The sequence below is a fragment of the Alnus glutinosa genome, chromosome 6 (genome assembly GCF_958979055.1).
Source record: "Alnus glutinosa chromosome 6, dhAlnGlut1.1, whole genome shotgun sequence".
Lineage (NCBI taxonomy): Eukaryota > Viridiplantae > Streptophyta > Magnoliopsida > Fagales > Betulaceae > Alnus > Alnus glutinosa.
In genome coordinates, this window is record NC_084891.1 from 28,864,525 (window position 1) to 28,880,892 (window position 16,368).

At 36.5% G+C, this 16,368-nt stretch overlaps 2 protein-coding genes across 2 annotated transcripts; one reads left to right on the forward strand and one right to left on the reverse strand.

The window, feature by feature from the left end:
- Window positions 1-1,290: 1,290 nt before the first annotated feature.
- LOC133870098 (uncharacterized) lies at window positions 1,291-6,485 on the forward strand. Its single transcript, XM_062307144.1, has 2 exons — window positions 1,291-1,646; window positions 6,099-6,485. Exons 1-2 carry the CDS (start codon window positions 1,534-1,536, stop codon window positions 6,304-6,306), a joined length of 321 nt encoding a protein of 106 aa, XP_062163128.1. The 5' UTR covers window positions 1,291-1,533; the 3' UTR covers window positions 6,307-6,485.
- A 922-nt stretch (window positions 6,486-7,407) lies between these two features.
- Window positions 7,408-11,550, reverse strand: LOC133870144 (lysine histidine transporter-like 8). Its single transcript, XM_062307202.1, has 5 exons — window positions 11,120-11,550; window positions 10,861-10,994; window positions 8,836-9,263; window positions 8,556-8,687; window positions 7,408-8,292 (listed from the first exon to the last, which is right to left on the reverse strand). The coding sequence occupies exons 1-5, from the start codon at window positions 11,515-11,517 to the stop codon at window positions 7,807-7,809; spliced, it is 1,578 nt and encodes a 525-aa protein (XP_062163186.1). The 5' UTR covers window positions 11,518-11,550; the 3' UTR covers window positions 7,408-7,806.
- Window positions 11,551-16,368: the final 4,818 nt, after the last annotated feature.

Consider the following 16,368-nt stretch of genomic DNA (forward strand, 5'->3'; position numbering starts at 1 on the left):
GTGTACAATTGGTTGCGGTTATTTTTTTAAAAATGCAATTGGAGTACTCGGTTCTTTTTATTTAAATAACCGCAACCACTGGTTATCCGGTTATTAACTACTGATTATCCGATTATTAACAGGGTAACCGGTTTTCACACATTGTTAATTTTTTTTTTTTAAAAAAAAAAGAAATTAAATATCAAACCATTCAATATTCAATGCTACGTAGTAAATACTACTGGGCGTGCCTAATTTCATTTACCATTTACTCAACTCATTGAGCTCACAATCTTATTTCAAAAAAAAAAAAACAAAGTCTATGGATTAAATAAAATGATTACAAAAAAACAACATTACAAATCCAAAATTAATCTAAAACCAGTTTTCTCTGTTAGGAATTAAAAAACATTACAAGTTCAAAACAAAAATCAGTCTAAATGGATGGCCAGCCATGGGCCACCAATTCTCATTTCTATAATAATAAGATTTTTGTTTATGTTATTTCTCTATGAGTCGAATTTGTCTTTTAAACTTTTGCATTTGAATCCATATTCCACTACAACTTAAGCATGTTTAGGATGAATATAGGTATTCATTCAATTTTTTGTTGATGTTGCTCTAGGCGTTGGCGTATTCATTCGTTCAATAGAGGGTTTTTTTTTTTTTTTTTTTTTTTTTAATAAAAAAATTATTTACATTTTTTTTTCATTTTTAATATATATATACACCAGTTATTCGGTTATTAAACGGTTTTCTAAAACCTTATAACCAGTAACCGCAATCGGAGTACTCAATTTTTCAGTTTCAATTATTTTTAATTATCCGGTTAGCGATTATTTGCAATTAATAACCGCACTGCTTGTACGCCCATGATCATAAGTTGCTCCGAAAAAAATAGGCTCCATAACCTTCTAACATTGCAGTACTTATTAGTTCTTTATTTTTTTTTTTTAATCAGTAGTGATGGCATTGTTTCATAGATCTAGTAAAATAATAGCGAAATAGAAGTGTAGTTTCTAACATTACGGGTGGTATTTCGGGTTTTCTACAGCAGCAATGGTCTGACTAAGGTTGGTGGTCCATATGTTTTAATCTAATTAGCTTGGCTCATTTTTAAAACAAAATTAAATAAATTCAATTTCAACATTCAATACGTAGCTTGACCTGAGCTTGATTAGAGTGCTATTTGTAATTTACCTTTTGATCTTGTAAACTGCCGTGGGCTCATTTCAGCCCATTAGAGAGTGAGCCCACGTCTGACATGTGCCCGGGCTTCAAGTTTTGCCGAACCGTCAATCCTGCCGGCTTAATTTAAAAAACTAAAAACTAAAAAACATGAAAAAACAGAACGAGAGAGAAAGTTAAGAGTGAGAGAAGGGTCACGCAACGAACCCAGGCCGAGACAGAATTGAACGCTGATGCTCACTCCGTTGCGTTCCATCGTTCATAATCGTCGTTGACTCTGCCGAGTCTCTGTTGTCGACGACGAGGACGACCTGTTAGCTCTAGGAGATAGAAACGACAGCGTTTCAGAGAGAGAGAGTGGAAGCCATGATAACGCGATCGAATCTGGCAGAGCAATTGAGAGAGTACCAGATTCGATCGAAGCACGACTGGGCCTCCGTCTCCTTCTTCTCCTCCACTTCTAATCTCCCTTCTTCAAGGTATGTCAAATTATTCTTTTCTTTTTTTTTTTTTCAAAATTTTGTGATTTTATTCGCTTAGGTTTATATTCTTACGATTCTTGCATTATTTACTTTGTTGATGACTCGTATTGGGCTCGACGTGGTTAGAAATCTGGTATAGAACTGATGCTGATGATATGTATCAACATTCGGAGCTGCTAATTCGATTAGGTTGGCTAGGGTTTTGGGTATTTGGGGTCAGGCTTTTGATTGTTTTTGAATTTTGATTAGAAAGTACTAAATTGGATTTGGAGAATTTTTTTTTTTCCCCCTATAAAATGCTGGAGAAAGGAGGTTAAATGGGATTTTTTCTTGACAATTTTTATTTTATTTTTTTTGGATGAACTAACACTTTTGTAAACCAAACACTGTACGTACAATCTCTCCAGTATAAACTGGAATCTCAACAAAATCAACACAAGCTAAACTAGCTTTACAGTAAGCAGCCAGCAATCTACCAACAGCTCAAAACAACTACAGAACATTTACAATCTCCAAATCTGCATTAGCCGAGTAGCCATGGCCGACCTCCCGCCCTTCCGTCGAAACAAAAGACCTAATTAGCGGATTAGGTGGATTAGAATTTAGTAAAATAGAATTTGGGACAAACCGGGTTGACCCAATTAATAAACGGGTTAGTTTCGAGTCAACCCTCTAAACTCACGGGTAACTTGTATAACCTGTAGAAATTAAAACATTTTTTTTTCTTTCTAATTTTTACCATTAAAAAATTAAAACCCTAAAGTCTAAGACAAAAAATTACCCTCAGTCTCGTCCCTAGTTTGAAAGATATAACTTTGGTAGTGTAATTTATTTTTATGTTCAATAATTGGGAATTATTGTGCCATTATCTTTGTATAAAATAGCATTTTCATGCTAAATAATTGAGAATTTTGTTAATTAAACAAGTTATGTGGGTCTTATTGGATCTTTTTATTAAATGGGTTATGCAGGTCAGGTTGTGTCACTCGCTTATTTAAATGAGTTGTGTCATGGTTTAAGGGATTGACCCATTTAATTAAATGGGTTGAGTTCGGGTTGACCTATATAGTTTTACACACATGCATTGGCCTGACCCGACCCGTGAATACGAATTGCCACTCCTAATATGTGCCACTCCTAATTCTAATAGAATAAAGAAAAGGGGTTTTGGTGGGAATGCTTCCAAACATATAGTGAGAAGCAGCCCATTTATCAACTTGGTGTGCACTTCTTTAATAGGAGGAGCTGCTGGTGGGGGCACATGGCCAGTAGAGAACAAGTGGCCTTTGTTGATGTCCAAAAGTGTCAACTAGGAATCACCTTCAATGATATGAGACGGACAACCAATGGAGATGGCTAAGTGGGCTGCTAGGAGAGAAGACTGAGCTTTCCCAACAGATGCTTCATAGGGAGGAAGTTTCTCGGAGGATGCAACAAGGATATTTCCCTCATGATCACTTAAAACTGCAGCAACAACATTAAAGAGAGGCCAGACTGCCAGATTGCTAGATCAAAATTAGTCTTAAGGGAGCCCCTCGACGGAGGGGTCCAGTCTTCAGGGGAAGTAGAAGAATTCTTCCAGGCTGAGAGTTAAGCCTTAACGGAGGAAAATATGAGCTTGAGAGTGTTGGGGGGACTAGGCTGATTTTCATCACGAACCAACTTGTTCCTAGCCAGCCAGATATGGTCTAAGGTGACCAAGGCTGAGATTTCGAATTCCAACACTTTGCTTCTAGGAATGCCCAGCAAGAGGTGATGCCTTAGCAAGGGCTTGGACCATACCTCAATGGGCTGGGAACCAAATACAAAGTTGTTCACTAATTCAAGGGCCAAATTGCGTTTCTCCAAATGGATCTGGAAAAAGGGCAATCCAGAAAAACATGCTGAATAGTTTCTGATGGTCCACTGCAAAGGGGTTAAGAGCAACACTCTTGATACTTGTATAATGTTTTTACTGAACTATCCAGAGATTCATTTTCAATACTGGGGAGTAATGGATACATATTTCTCTTTTTGTCAAAATTATGATGAATTTGAACAAAGGGACTTTAAGCCATAGACGTGTGTGGTGGATTGCCACTTGTCAGGGTTGAAATGATGTCTTAAGTTATTGGATGAAGAGGGAGAGACATATATGGCAGTCGGTGTTGCAAAGGGCATTTACTTAGGTTGTCTACTTATCTGAGAGATTCCTCTCGACTGTTGGGACAGATAAGTGAACAGTTGAACCAAATTAAGATGTTTGTATTATGTGGTAGACTAGTTACAGAGTCTAATTATACTTGGAATGGAATACTTTCGTGGTTTGAGAGTTAAGGGGCGAAGTAGATATATTTTTTTTGATTAGTAAATTTAGTCTTATTGAAAGCGTAAGGCGCTCCTGAGTACACTGGAAGTATACAACAGGAAATACCTAACTAGAAAAGGAAAAAGAAACAAGAAAATCAGCAAAGCTAATAGATAAAGGGTACAAAAAAGCCATCGACCAGAGATACAGCGTATGGAGAAACGACTCTAACACCTCCTCTAGGGAGCTCTCTAGGTTCTCAAAACACCTAAGGTTTTTCTCTCTCCAAATACACCAAAAAATGCAGATAAGCACCATCTTCCATGTTGTAGCGCTCCTTGATCTTCCAAACTTCCACTAACAGGCAACTAGGTCTAGCACTCTCCTAGGCATGACCCAAGAAATACCAAAGCGAGAGAAGATGTTCTACAAAGTGGAGGCCACATCACAATGCAGAAGAATATGGTCCACTAATTCCCCATCTCATTTGCATAGGCAACATCTATCAACAATGATTATGTGCCTCTTCTTGAGATTGTCTATAATAAGGATTTTACCTAAAGCTGCAGACCATGTGAAGAAAGCTGCCCTCGGGGGTGCCTGAGTCCGCCACACACTCTTCCAAGGGAACCGAGTTCCTCTAGAACACGTCAAGGAACAAAAATAAGACTTAACTCTGAACACACCTTTCTTGGAAGAGACCCATCTAAGGCTGTCAGCCCGATTTCTATTCACCCTGGTAGAGTGTAAAACCTGGAAAAAGGAGGCAAAAACATCTACTTCCTAATCATGTGCCTCTCTAACAAAGCTCACATTCCACTGAATGGACCTGCCCAAAATTACTATCTTCTTGGTCATATACATTAATGCTGATGCCTCATTTTTTGTCCATTTGTGCCACTCTGTGCTTGAATCATGGTTTTGAAAACCGGCCCGTTGAGAGAACTGAATAACTGTAGGACTCAAAGTTCAGAGATCTAAATAGGGACTTGTTTGGAGTCAGACCATGACATCACATCATAAATATTTAAAATATTAAATGAATGAAATTAAGATTAGTAGAATTTTGTGTCTAATGGTTAGAATGCTAGTACAATGATTATGTCAATTTGGGTTCAAGTTGAGGTTCAAAGCCTGTTATAGACATATTAAGCAGTCAGAGTGCCCAGTCCTTTGGCTTATGATAGTGAACCAGTCAGAGTGCCCAGTCCTGTCTGGTTTTTTAAACCATGGCTTGAATTAGTATCACCATCTTCTGTATGCCTCCTTTGTCTTATAATCAAGCTCCGAACCTCGAACAACATGATATTGGCTGTTTGTTTGAATGGTAGTCTAGGCACCGTAGTCATTTGTGGTGGACACAAGTCTAGCTTAAGGCTTGCTTGACTTACGGAGCATTAATCATTCAACTGCAAGCATAATTTATTAATCAATGTGCAAGAATACTGACATTGTTGCTGTTGCACTGTAGTCTTCCAAATATCTTGATGGAATTGTACCGCATTAATTTATGTCTATCTGAATTGCATTTGAAAAAGTTCATAACTAAGAAGGTTGCCCGCCCCTTAGTTCTTACGTCTATTTCTGTCAAGCTTTCATTTAAATGTAATGATCTTTATGATTTAGGTTATATCAGATTCAAGAACAAATTTTCTTTATGACTTCATTTTGAGTCTGTTCTAGCTGAAACTGAATTGATTAGGAAAATGAGTGTGTATATACTGTTGGATGACACATCTAGCGACTAGCATCATCATGTTAATGATTGTAGTAAGTAATTTTTGAACATATGTTTAATATATTTGAATGAGGTTTTTGTTGATGGACTATCTTCTAGAAAACAACACAGAGAAAAAAAGAGGGCTATCACCTTCACTTTAGAAGAGTGAAGGGATTTATATTTTAATAAATACACAGGATTGAACTGCGAATGTGTGTGAGGGGGAACATTGTAGGTCATAAATGTTATTGAGTGCCTTGCTTTTTTGTAATTACTGAGTTTGATTTCTCACTAGTTAAAAATTTTGTTGATAAGCTATTGCTTTATAGATGAGTTTTAATTTTAATCTAGGTCTTCTCTATTTAGCAGGAGTTCTTGCATTTATAAGATAACCTGACTTCTGATGGTATTTTTTACCCACTTTCCCTCTTTCTGGATGCAGGGTGGATGTTGTGATCTTTGTAATATGGGAACTTGTTATTCTAGCTTTCCTGGTTTTTTCAGCAGTATCTCTATATTTTAGGCATATGCAACTTGCTTTAATTCTAGTATGCATCACAATGCTATTGCTTTTGTGTATGAGAATTACAAAGCAAGTGAGATTGGCCAGGAAAAAGAAGCGAAGGATGCTTCTACCATTATCAATGTGAAACTACATGTAGTTGCAATCTTTTTTTTTTTTTTTTTTTTTTTTTTTTTCTAGTATAACCCAACTTTGTTGTGTTATATTCTTGGCCATTGCTATTGGTCGAGCTTCTATTTTTAGTTATTGGACATGTACTGCACCGAAAGAAAGTTGATAAAGAATATAATGATGTGTTTACTTCAACACGAGCTCATCAGATTGGTTTATAAACTGGTTTATTTGTGGAGAAATGCTAGAAATTATATTTTTATTTCACAATGCTGACGTGACAGTCTTAATCAACTCTTTGATTTTTTCCTTTTTTAACAAGGACTAATCCAAAGGTTGGTTGGGACTAATACGCAAGTATTGTGAGGTAGTTGTGGAACAAAAGTATGGTTTTTAGCATTACTTTTACTCTGGAGATAGAAAATTGTGGGTACTATGAGTGGGGTTCTATTCGTAGTTTTGGCTTCATTCTTGCTGTCTGTTTGCTGTATGCATAATGTAGTCGAAGCAGTTTCTTCTCAAAGTTCATTCTTTCTCCCTTATGATTAACGCTGTTGAAGCTCCACTATGTAATGAGATGAATGCTATTATAAGATAATTACGTTAAGATATGATTGTATTTTATCATTGACTATTATGATATGAAAATACTTTAGAAAAGTAGTGGCTATTCATTTGTAGCTGCCACTTCTGTGTCTCAATGTATCCAAAGTGCAACCCCTTTCTAATTCGTCTTTTGTGGGAGAATGCCCCACATTTTTGCAGTGGAAGTATGATACTGAAATTTCCCAGATATTTGGCTGTTGGTAAACTGCAGAAAGTGTTCCCGAGTTTAAAAAAGGAAATGGCAATATGAAAATGTGAAAAAAATTCATGTTTTCGCGCTATAGGCAAGATGGTACATTTTTTAAAAATGTATTATTTTTTAGGTTAAGGTCAAACCGCTGTTTTTTTTTTTTTTTTTTAATGTACTATTTTACAAATTTTACAGAACTTTTTACTAGCTTGTTTTGAAATTGCTAAACCAAACAAAAACTCATATTTACTTAGCAATAATAACAAAAGAAAACGCTTTATGCATATAATTACATGACAGGTAAGCAACTGCTAGACAGGGTTGCGGTAATAATAAACCAAACACTTGTATGCATGGTTAATTACTTGACAAGTAAGCAAGGGCTAGATGGGTTTACAAATCATCTCAGAAAGTAGACAGACATGCTATTGTTGCTTATACACAAATGTTGGGACCTTACCTGGCTTCCTTTGAGGTCAACAGGTCAATTTGGAAACCCAAGATTAAGGGCGATTTGCTTTCTTCTTGTCACTATTTAGAGTAATGTTAGAAACTACACTTTTAAGTTTTATCTCACCATTATTCTACCTTTGTTGACGTAACAATGTCAATCAACCATTGATTTTTTATTTTATATAACAATTGATTATTGGCACTGTCACGTCAGCAAAGCGGGATAGAAGTGAAATAAAAGTGTGGTTTTTAGCATTACTCTACGACTTATTGGGGCTTGAAAAAGTGGATCTTTATCCCTATGGTCACTATGCTCCAAATTGCTCCAGTGACAACAAGAATGCTGACAACCATTCCCAAAGCTCCCAATACCAAATTGAGGTACCAAAATCTACTATATTTCTGGGGTTTCTTGATTAGCACCCACATGAAACAGGGGTATGCTAAGGTGATTGGCAGCGCTATCCCTCCGATCAATCCTGCCAAGCTTGGCAAGAATGGTAGTGCCACTGCTATGAAAAATGCAAGACATCCAAAGGCGGCTCGAATCCCCGAGCGAAGCCACCATGGACAGGGTTTGTTCATCTTGCTTGTATATCTCAACTCCAGATTGTCAAATACTGGCATTGCATATATTTGGAATGAGCTTAGACTGTTGAGCACCACAAGCAAGCTTGTTAATCCTAAGAGAAATCTTGGTGTGTCATGTGCGTGGTATTTGTGCAAAGCATCTAGCATCCCTCCATTAGGTATCTGGCAATCAAGCAGAAATCATTAGTGAACAAGCAGAATAGGGATCCCTTGGAATTCTTTGCTTAAATTTCATAGAATTCGAGTAATGAATGAGAGATGGAGGTACAGGGCTTGGATGCCTTGGGCAGGTGGGTCTTGAACCTTCGGGATGCCCAAGGTACTCAAGCCTCAATCCACTCTCCCATTTTTGTCTGAATTTTATGAAATTCGAACAGAAAATTTGAGAGACGCAAACTACTCAGGTTAGGTTATAAGATGGTTACTAAATTGCCATAAGCCCAATAGCCGCCAATTGCAATGGGAAACAAACACATTGCGATGATTAGATATGCATACTTCACTCCTCTCCACATTGGAACACGGGATGGGCGCTTTAAGCTCGAAGGCATGGTCCCCTGCAATGACAACAAAATTGTCAAATTCTGTTCAATAGCATTTTGCTTTTGTTTTTGTTTTTGGTTTTCTTTGTATTTTTTTATAGTTATAATCAATTAATCACAATAATAGATGAGTAATACATGGCATCTTATTATGTTAATTTACCTGTATTTCAAGAACAAGATTGTGGCCTCTGAAAGCGAAGCCGATAATCCCAAGCGCATTGAAAATACTGAAAAGCCTTTCTGTATCAGATTTTGCCTCCAGTGGGTCATAGGAGACACCCATGGGCCTACTTTTGCTTATAGAGACTACCCATATCAGTGTGCAGTAGCTTATGGCAGTAATTGCTCCGATCAGGGAAACTCCGGCGATTGAATTCAGGTTGGGAAGCTGTGCCAGAACGATGCTGCAGCAAGTGAAAACTACGTACCACTCCAACGTTGTTAGTGGGTTTACGTCGCATGTTGCCCCACAAACGGTTTGGAAAAATATTTTCATGGTCGTACCTCCGATCATGATTAGGGTCACACATGTGCCGCCTGATAAATACATCGTCGGAAGTAGTGCAAACAGTTTTCCTCGCTTCTCACCTGTTATGCATTGATCCCGTAAATTTTTTCCTTGTAAACAGCACATATATATAAATGAAGGAAAAGAAAAACAGAGTATAGGAAATTCTTTCCTTCTTATTACGACTGCAGTTTTTCTTTATAAATTAACGTGACAATTTATATGACACTTATTACGCTAATCATTAAAATATGGACCGTTATAGGACAGCTCACATGACACTTACCACGTTTATAGACTACCATAGTAATTCACATGACGCTAATTATGTGATCCACTAAAATGCATGTAGACTATTATGTAACAGTTCACGTGACACAAAGTTTCAAAAAATGTATACTTTCATGTGAATTTATAATAAAATTGTAATAAAGAGACTATTGTACTCAATCATTTTCCTTTTATGATTAAGGCGGTAAGAGGTTTTTTTTGTCAATAATCTTTGGATTAGACTTAATTAATAGAGAATTATCCTCCCTCTTGTTCTTGTTAAAGGTTAAAGCATTCACATCCGACTCATCAAATTTGCTTTAAATTTTAGTTAAAAATTATAATTTTTTATTTTAACTAAGGACTTTTTTTTTTTCTTTTTCCAATGATCATACTTTTTAAATTTTTTCTTTTTTAAGAGTCATATTTTCAAAATTCCATCTCTTTTAATGAACATAATTTAAAAGGTTCTTTTTTCTAATGGTCAAAATATGCTTTACAAGGAGAGGAAGAAGAGGAATGCTAGAGCATCTTCTAGTGTTTTTTTAGTGTTCTCCTGGGATGACATAAATGTAATTTTTTTGATTCAAAAATTACATCTATGTCATCCAAAAGGACATAGATATAATTTTTTAATTACATCTATGTCATGTCAGGAGAACACCAGAAGATACTCTAGCATTTCTCGAGGAAGAAAGACATAGGAGAGATCGAAGAAAAGAAAGCAAGAAAAAAGAGAGTGATAATTTTATTTTTTTTTTTAAAAAAAAGTGCTCACCAAATTAATTGTAGCAGCACTCCAACAATTTATTGACGAAAATAGTTAGCCAAAAAAGTCAAATATAGTAATTTATCACCCAAATTTATTATTATTATTATTGTTGTTGTTATATATATTTATATTTAATACTTTGACTAGCCCTCTGTCAAGTCTTCTACACTTTTAGGTGAGGAGGTTACATATTTTTCAACACCGCCCGAACGGAAGAAAAAGACGGATCAGGATCCCCTCAAATTCTTTGTTCGAATTTGATACAATTCGGGCAGGTTGTTGTGAGTAAGCATTTATGAGATTCACCTGACCGGATAAGCAGTTGGGCAGCCCAACTTTTATTTGGTCAGGTGGGTCTCATAAATGCTCATTCACAACTACCTGCCCGAATTCTATCAAATTCGAGCAAAAAATTTGAGGAGATCTTAATTCGAAAAAGACGGGACAGACAAACAGGTTCAATTTTCAACGTCCCACATGATGCTCTGATGTTTAACTTTTACCATGTCGCAAGAGCGTTGATTTTATATGCATATGTTTAGCTTTTAACATGTTCAATTTTCTGTTGACTCTTGGTGTCATAACAAGACAATTAAGTACTGTCAGGAGCAATATATGATTAATACAAAGCATACCAAAAGCCGCCATGGAAAGGCGGAGATATCTGCTGTAGCGCGCCCCGGACTCCGATTCATGTAGCTGAACCAGTAACCACAGAGTGTACATCTGCCATATAAAAGCCACCGAAACACATAAAATTCCCCATGTCCTGAAACAAATTAAGACAAGCTAGCTTTAATTTCTTAAAATGTTATATATATATATATATAAAACGTACGTACGTAGTACTATTTAGCCTATAAAAAAGGGTCGACCAACTTGATTAATATTTACCAGCCGAGTGTAGTGAAAGATAAGGGAAGAACAAGGGCTTGAACGCCGATTCCCGAGCATAGCGTATGAAATGCTGAGTAGAAGGCGTTGCCGTTCCTGGACTCGGTGATGGGAAGCCAGGCGTCCTGTGGGTCAAGCTTGGTGAAGTGGCCAACTTCTTCCAAGCAACCTTGCATGTTTGTGATCGCCTTTTTCATGGGGCTTGCTATTGGAGTCATCAAACGCGAAGCATACGGGCTTCTAGGGGTCTTTGGGCGCCCTATATCCAGAAGTGGCGACCGACTCATTGAAGGACACTCAAGTTGAAACGGCGGCGCCGAGATTGCCGGAGTTTCTGCCTCGTCTTCCCTCCTCTTTGCTACTGCCGGACTTATGTTCACTTCCACCCCCTCTCTCATCGTACTGTATTAGAGAAGCTTTTGGATCGATGTTTAATTTGATGTGCACTAAGGACTAATACATGACTATATATAGAAGTTTATAAAGGTTAATTAAAAGGAAATACGGTCCACAACAATTTATTGCAATCTCATAATAAAATATAAGAGAGTTGTTACGAGGCTTATTTGTCTGAATAAGAAGTACGTGTTCGAAATCTATTCGAGCAAGTGAACTCTATAAATTTATTACTAATAATACAAACAATAAAGTTGTTAAAAATTTATCTAGTTAAAGATTTTGATGTGCAATATATTTGCAAAATAGAGAAAGCTCATGGGACTGATCGATGTGAATGCTGAGTGGGTTAATGTATTGGAAAATTTACGTGGCCGGGCAGAAAATTAGGGAAGAAATAAAAGGGGATCTTTGACTGTGCACACATGTGGCTGCTATTATCTACCATAAAGATGGCACAAACCAATTGGTGATTTGGTGCATGCATGGAAACTTTTGAATCTTGTCTGGTTTGAAAAGGCAGCAACTACTATACGAAAGAGTGGTGATCAATTTTCCTCCTCTAATCTCAGTGGTCTACTTTGGTGTCATTAACTTTATAAAAATCGATCCATTATCAGTGCATGTGTGACGTATTGGGAGTTCATCGACCTGTGAAAATAGTCATGCATTTGAAGATAGTGGGACCGAAGTAGGATCTTCTAGGCGGAGGAGAGATTAGATTCACTGATTTAGGATTAATGTTAATCTTCCCTGATGGTAATTAAAGAGAGAAACAGAGTATAAAAGGACGGATTTGCCGGAATTTGTTTCAATTCTTCCATTCATATAAATATATAATTGATATGACAGTGTCACATCACACTGTTACGTTAATAACTGTTATTGAAAAATTAACATAGTGGTGCTTGTCACACCGCATGTTACGGTAATAATTGCTATTGGAGAACTAACATAGTGATGCACGTCATGTCGCATTGCCACATCAGAAGAGTAAATGAATTGAAGGGGAGTAAAATGAGAGGAATATCAATGCAAGCACATCCATGAGATCGATCCGGCCAATAAGTTGTGTTCACATAATCACATGAATACATCATATATAACACAATTTTGCTTACGTATTCTAAAAAAAAATTGCTTACGTTAACAATCATACGTACGTATATAAGATGTCATGTGGAACAAGCACTATTCCACTTGCATGTACTCCACATCCCGGCCTCGTGAGACACGGAGAGAATAATAGTATAATAGTATTTAATTTGCTGGCAAAGTAATGAAAGTATGGACAAGGATATACAGTCAGCTATTCCCCTACACATGTTGATCGATGAATAAAGAGATAATTGCATCACTAGTCTTTGAGATATGCTATAATTACGAATTATTTTTTATAGTTTAAAAAGTTAATAAAAGGTCCTTGTAGTAAACTATAATTACAAATCGATCCCTATAGTCAAATTCCGTTAAATTTTTTGACATATATATTCTGTTAAATGTCACGCCATCGCCACATCAAACTAATAAGATAGCGACAAGTGTCCATCTAAATAAAAAAATATAAATTTATTAAAAAATAAATAAATAAACTTATTTTTTTAAAAAAAAAAAAAGAAAAAAAAAAAAGAAAAAGGGTGGCTGGGCCACCCCTGGACCTTCGCCACCCCATCCCTATTTTGTTTTGTTTTTTTGTTTTTAAATAAGTTTATTTATTTATTTTTTTAATAAATTTATATTTTTTTATTCAAATGGACACGTGTCGTCATCTTATTAGTTTAATGTGGCGATGACGTGAAATTTAACAGAATCTGTCAAATTTGTTAACATAATTTGACTTCATAGATCAATTTGTAATTATAATTTACTATAAGAACTTTCCAGTAACTTTTTAAACCATAGGAAGTGATTCATAATTATGGCATACTCCAATAACCAATGGTACAATTATTCCATGAATAAATATATAGTCTGCATACTTCCAACATTTTTTATTTTTTGTTTTATGTTTTATGTTTTTTTTTTCAATGGGCCCAAGTCCGCGAGCCTTGTTTTAAGTAAATGGCTGATCATGATAATACACGTTAATTGTATGACATTTGGAAATTAATTGCACGTTTTAAACGAAGAGTATAAGATCACCTTTCTCTAATTAGGATATAATTTTTTGGGAGAGGGGAAGAGGATTTGTGAGGATTTGTAGAGGGGAAAGTTTCACAGCAATTAGTTGCTTAAATTGCTATTAATCTGGCAGTTAATTATAAAATAGCCCATATGAAACCTACTTGCTTAAAATTTATTTGAACAGATGAATCCTAACTAATTTTCTCAATAATTTTAACGGCTAATTACTGTAGGTATATCCTGATCCATTAGAGAGATACCCTATTACTCCACCAAAGCCCTTTTTTAAATTTACCTCAAATTGGTAGATTACTTTAAGGATATTACCTAACTAATACTAATTAAGTTGGTTCAATCTGGGCTAGCTAACTAGTGCTCATGCCCAAATTAGGCCACATCAAGATCCTAACAATATTCTACCACATTTCTGTGCCGACGTCCACGACACGGCCTACTCTTTGTCACTTTTTACTCTTGATCTGGTAGCCTTTTTCACTGTTATGGCGGCTTTACTCAGGCAACAAATAGCCTTAATTATCCATATGTTGCAACCCCTTAGATTCGTATATAGGATGTGATGCTTGCTTTAACCTAACCAATACATCAAAAGCTCAAGGTTGATGGAACGCAAAAAGTTAAGTCTTTAAACGTATCTCATATTAGGCTGGCCCAATTTAGCGCCCAATCTCCAAATTAGTCCAACTAGGATATATCATAAGGGTCTACCATGCTTTTGAGCTTACGTCCCACTCTATGGCGGCTTTCACTTGAGACATATATGGTAGTCCTTCCTCTTTTACACTTCTTTGAAGAAAAAAAAAAAAAAAAAAGTAAAAAAGTGAAAAAAGTAAACCTCCTCTCTAACAAAACTACGTATTTTCAAATCATAAAAAAATATGAAGACCTATATTGGAAATTTGGAAGACCAACTCTTCCATCTCTGATCTCTTCCTTGGAAGCATGACAGCACATGAGGTGGTGGGTAAAGGATGACCATATCAAAATTAATTACGTTGTTTGGGATTAAACGACTAAATTTTAGTGTCATTTATAGTTCAAACAACAATTATAGCTTTAGCGAGGACCTGTTTGGCAAGCAATTCCCACGGATCCGTCATCGCTTTTTTGCCCATCAACTATAGTAAACCCATGCGACAACTCTGCTAAAAGTCTCATGCCAGGCTGCCACGCTCAATAAAGAAATTTTTTCCTGTTGATTTTTTGTTCTTCCCGCTCAACATAATTTCTCTCAGTTTTCTAACGAGCGCCTCATATCTTCTCCCACGCTTCAGCCTTTCAGATTTAAGCTTCTTCATGCCATCAACCCACCTCCTCACCGACACGCCATCAGCCCTCTTGCTTCAATCTCTCGCTTCTACCACCTCTCTCCAATCAGTATAGTCGTAGGCGAATAACGTGCACCTCACATCACCATTATAGATGGAATCGTTCTTCACACCATCAACCAAAATCCTCACAGACATGTTGTTGAATGTTGATGGAGAGAGGTGGGGAAGTAGAGGGGAAAGATTGATAGGGAAACGGTAAAAAAGCTTTGCCCATTGTCTGAATCACTGGGCATGGCGCGTTGATGGCGTTTGGCTCGAAAATGAGGAATTCATAGGCTTTTCCTTTATTCGCCTGCAACTGAGGGGATATGGAGAGAGGAGATAAATTTTCAGAAGAGAATGGCGATAGAAGCGAGTCTGAGAAAGAGGAGATGGAGATCTGAAGATAGAGGGGTGATGGTGTGTCGGTGAGGAGCTAGGTTGATGGCGTGAAGATTGAAGAAGGAATCCGAAAGGCTCAAGGTGTTGGTGAGAAGATATGAGGCGCACGTTAGAAAACTGACAGAAAATATGCTGAGCGGGAGGAAAGAAAAATCAACGGGAAGAAATTTCTTTATTGAGCGTGGCAGCTTGGTAGGAGACTTTTAACAAAGTTGTCACATGGGTTTACTATAGCTGATGGGCAAAAAGGTGATGACAAATCCGTGGGAATTGCTTGCCAAACATGTCCCAAGTTTAGTCCCAAACGTCACTAAATTCAATTTTTTTTTTTTTTTGGTAGTATATATTGCTAATTAATATGCCAAAAGCTCGATCCATCACAAGAAATCATCACATATACAATTTCAGCTTTAATGAGGTTCTTTTTACTTTCCTTTTAGACTTTTAATAGATAATAATTTTATCTTTTGTTAAAGTATTGATTAAATTATTAAACCTATTTCTTCTTATTAGCTTAAACTTTTAAAATAAGTAATAATTTAATATATCTCTCTTCATCCTCCAATAGTAGTGGAAGCATCCTCCAATAGTAGTGGAAGCATGCAGTAGCAAGTTTAAATATATAGCACTATCTTTTCAACCTTAATTACTCCATGCACCACGCAAACCCTCCTCGATTCTTCTTTTTTTCTTTCCTTATCCGTGTAAACCTGGCCTCCTCATCATGATAAGGCCTTTTTCATAGTCATGTTTCAAGTAAACCTTCTTCGTTTCTTCTTTTTCTTACTTTATTTTGAATAATTTCATCTTTTTCTATCAGCTACTTTAATTAATGTCCTAAATGCCACGTGAAGCTTTCAGTGCATGTAGGGAGGGACCCATGCATGAATGAATCAAAAGAGATTCGATGGTTTGAAGCTACATTAATATTGATCCTCGAGGTTAACCAAAGAATTAATATTAATTAACTGTACGTGTGGTGTGGCCTTCAAGCAATTA

Bases quoted from the DNA above. Each gene is read 5' to 3' on its own strand.
- LOC133870098 (XM_062307144.1), top strand. From the start codon at position 1,534: ATGATAACGCGATCGAATCTGGCAGAGCAATTGAGAGAGTACCAGATT. The intron at 1,647-6,098 runs GTATGTCAAATT...TTCTGGATGCAG, and splicing joins TCTAATCTCCCTTCTTCAAG to GGTGGATGTTGTGATCTTTG.
- LOC133870144 (XM_062307202.1), bottom strand. From the start codon at position 11,517: ATGAGAGAGGGGGTGGAAGTGAACATAAGTCCGGCAGTAGCAAAGAGG. The intron at 9,264-10,860 runs GTATGCTTTGTA...AATGCATAACAG, and splicing joins CCTTTCCATGGCGGCTTTTG to GTGAGAAGCGAGGAAAACTG. The intron at 8,293-8,555 runs GTAACCATCTTA...CTTGATTGCCAG, and splicing joins ATTGGGCTTATGGCAATTTA to ATACCTAATGGAGGGATGCT.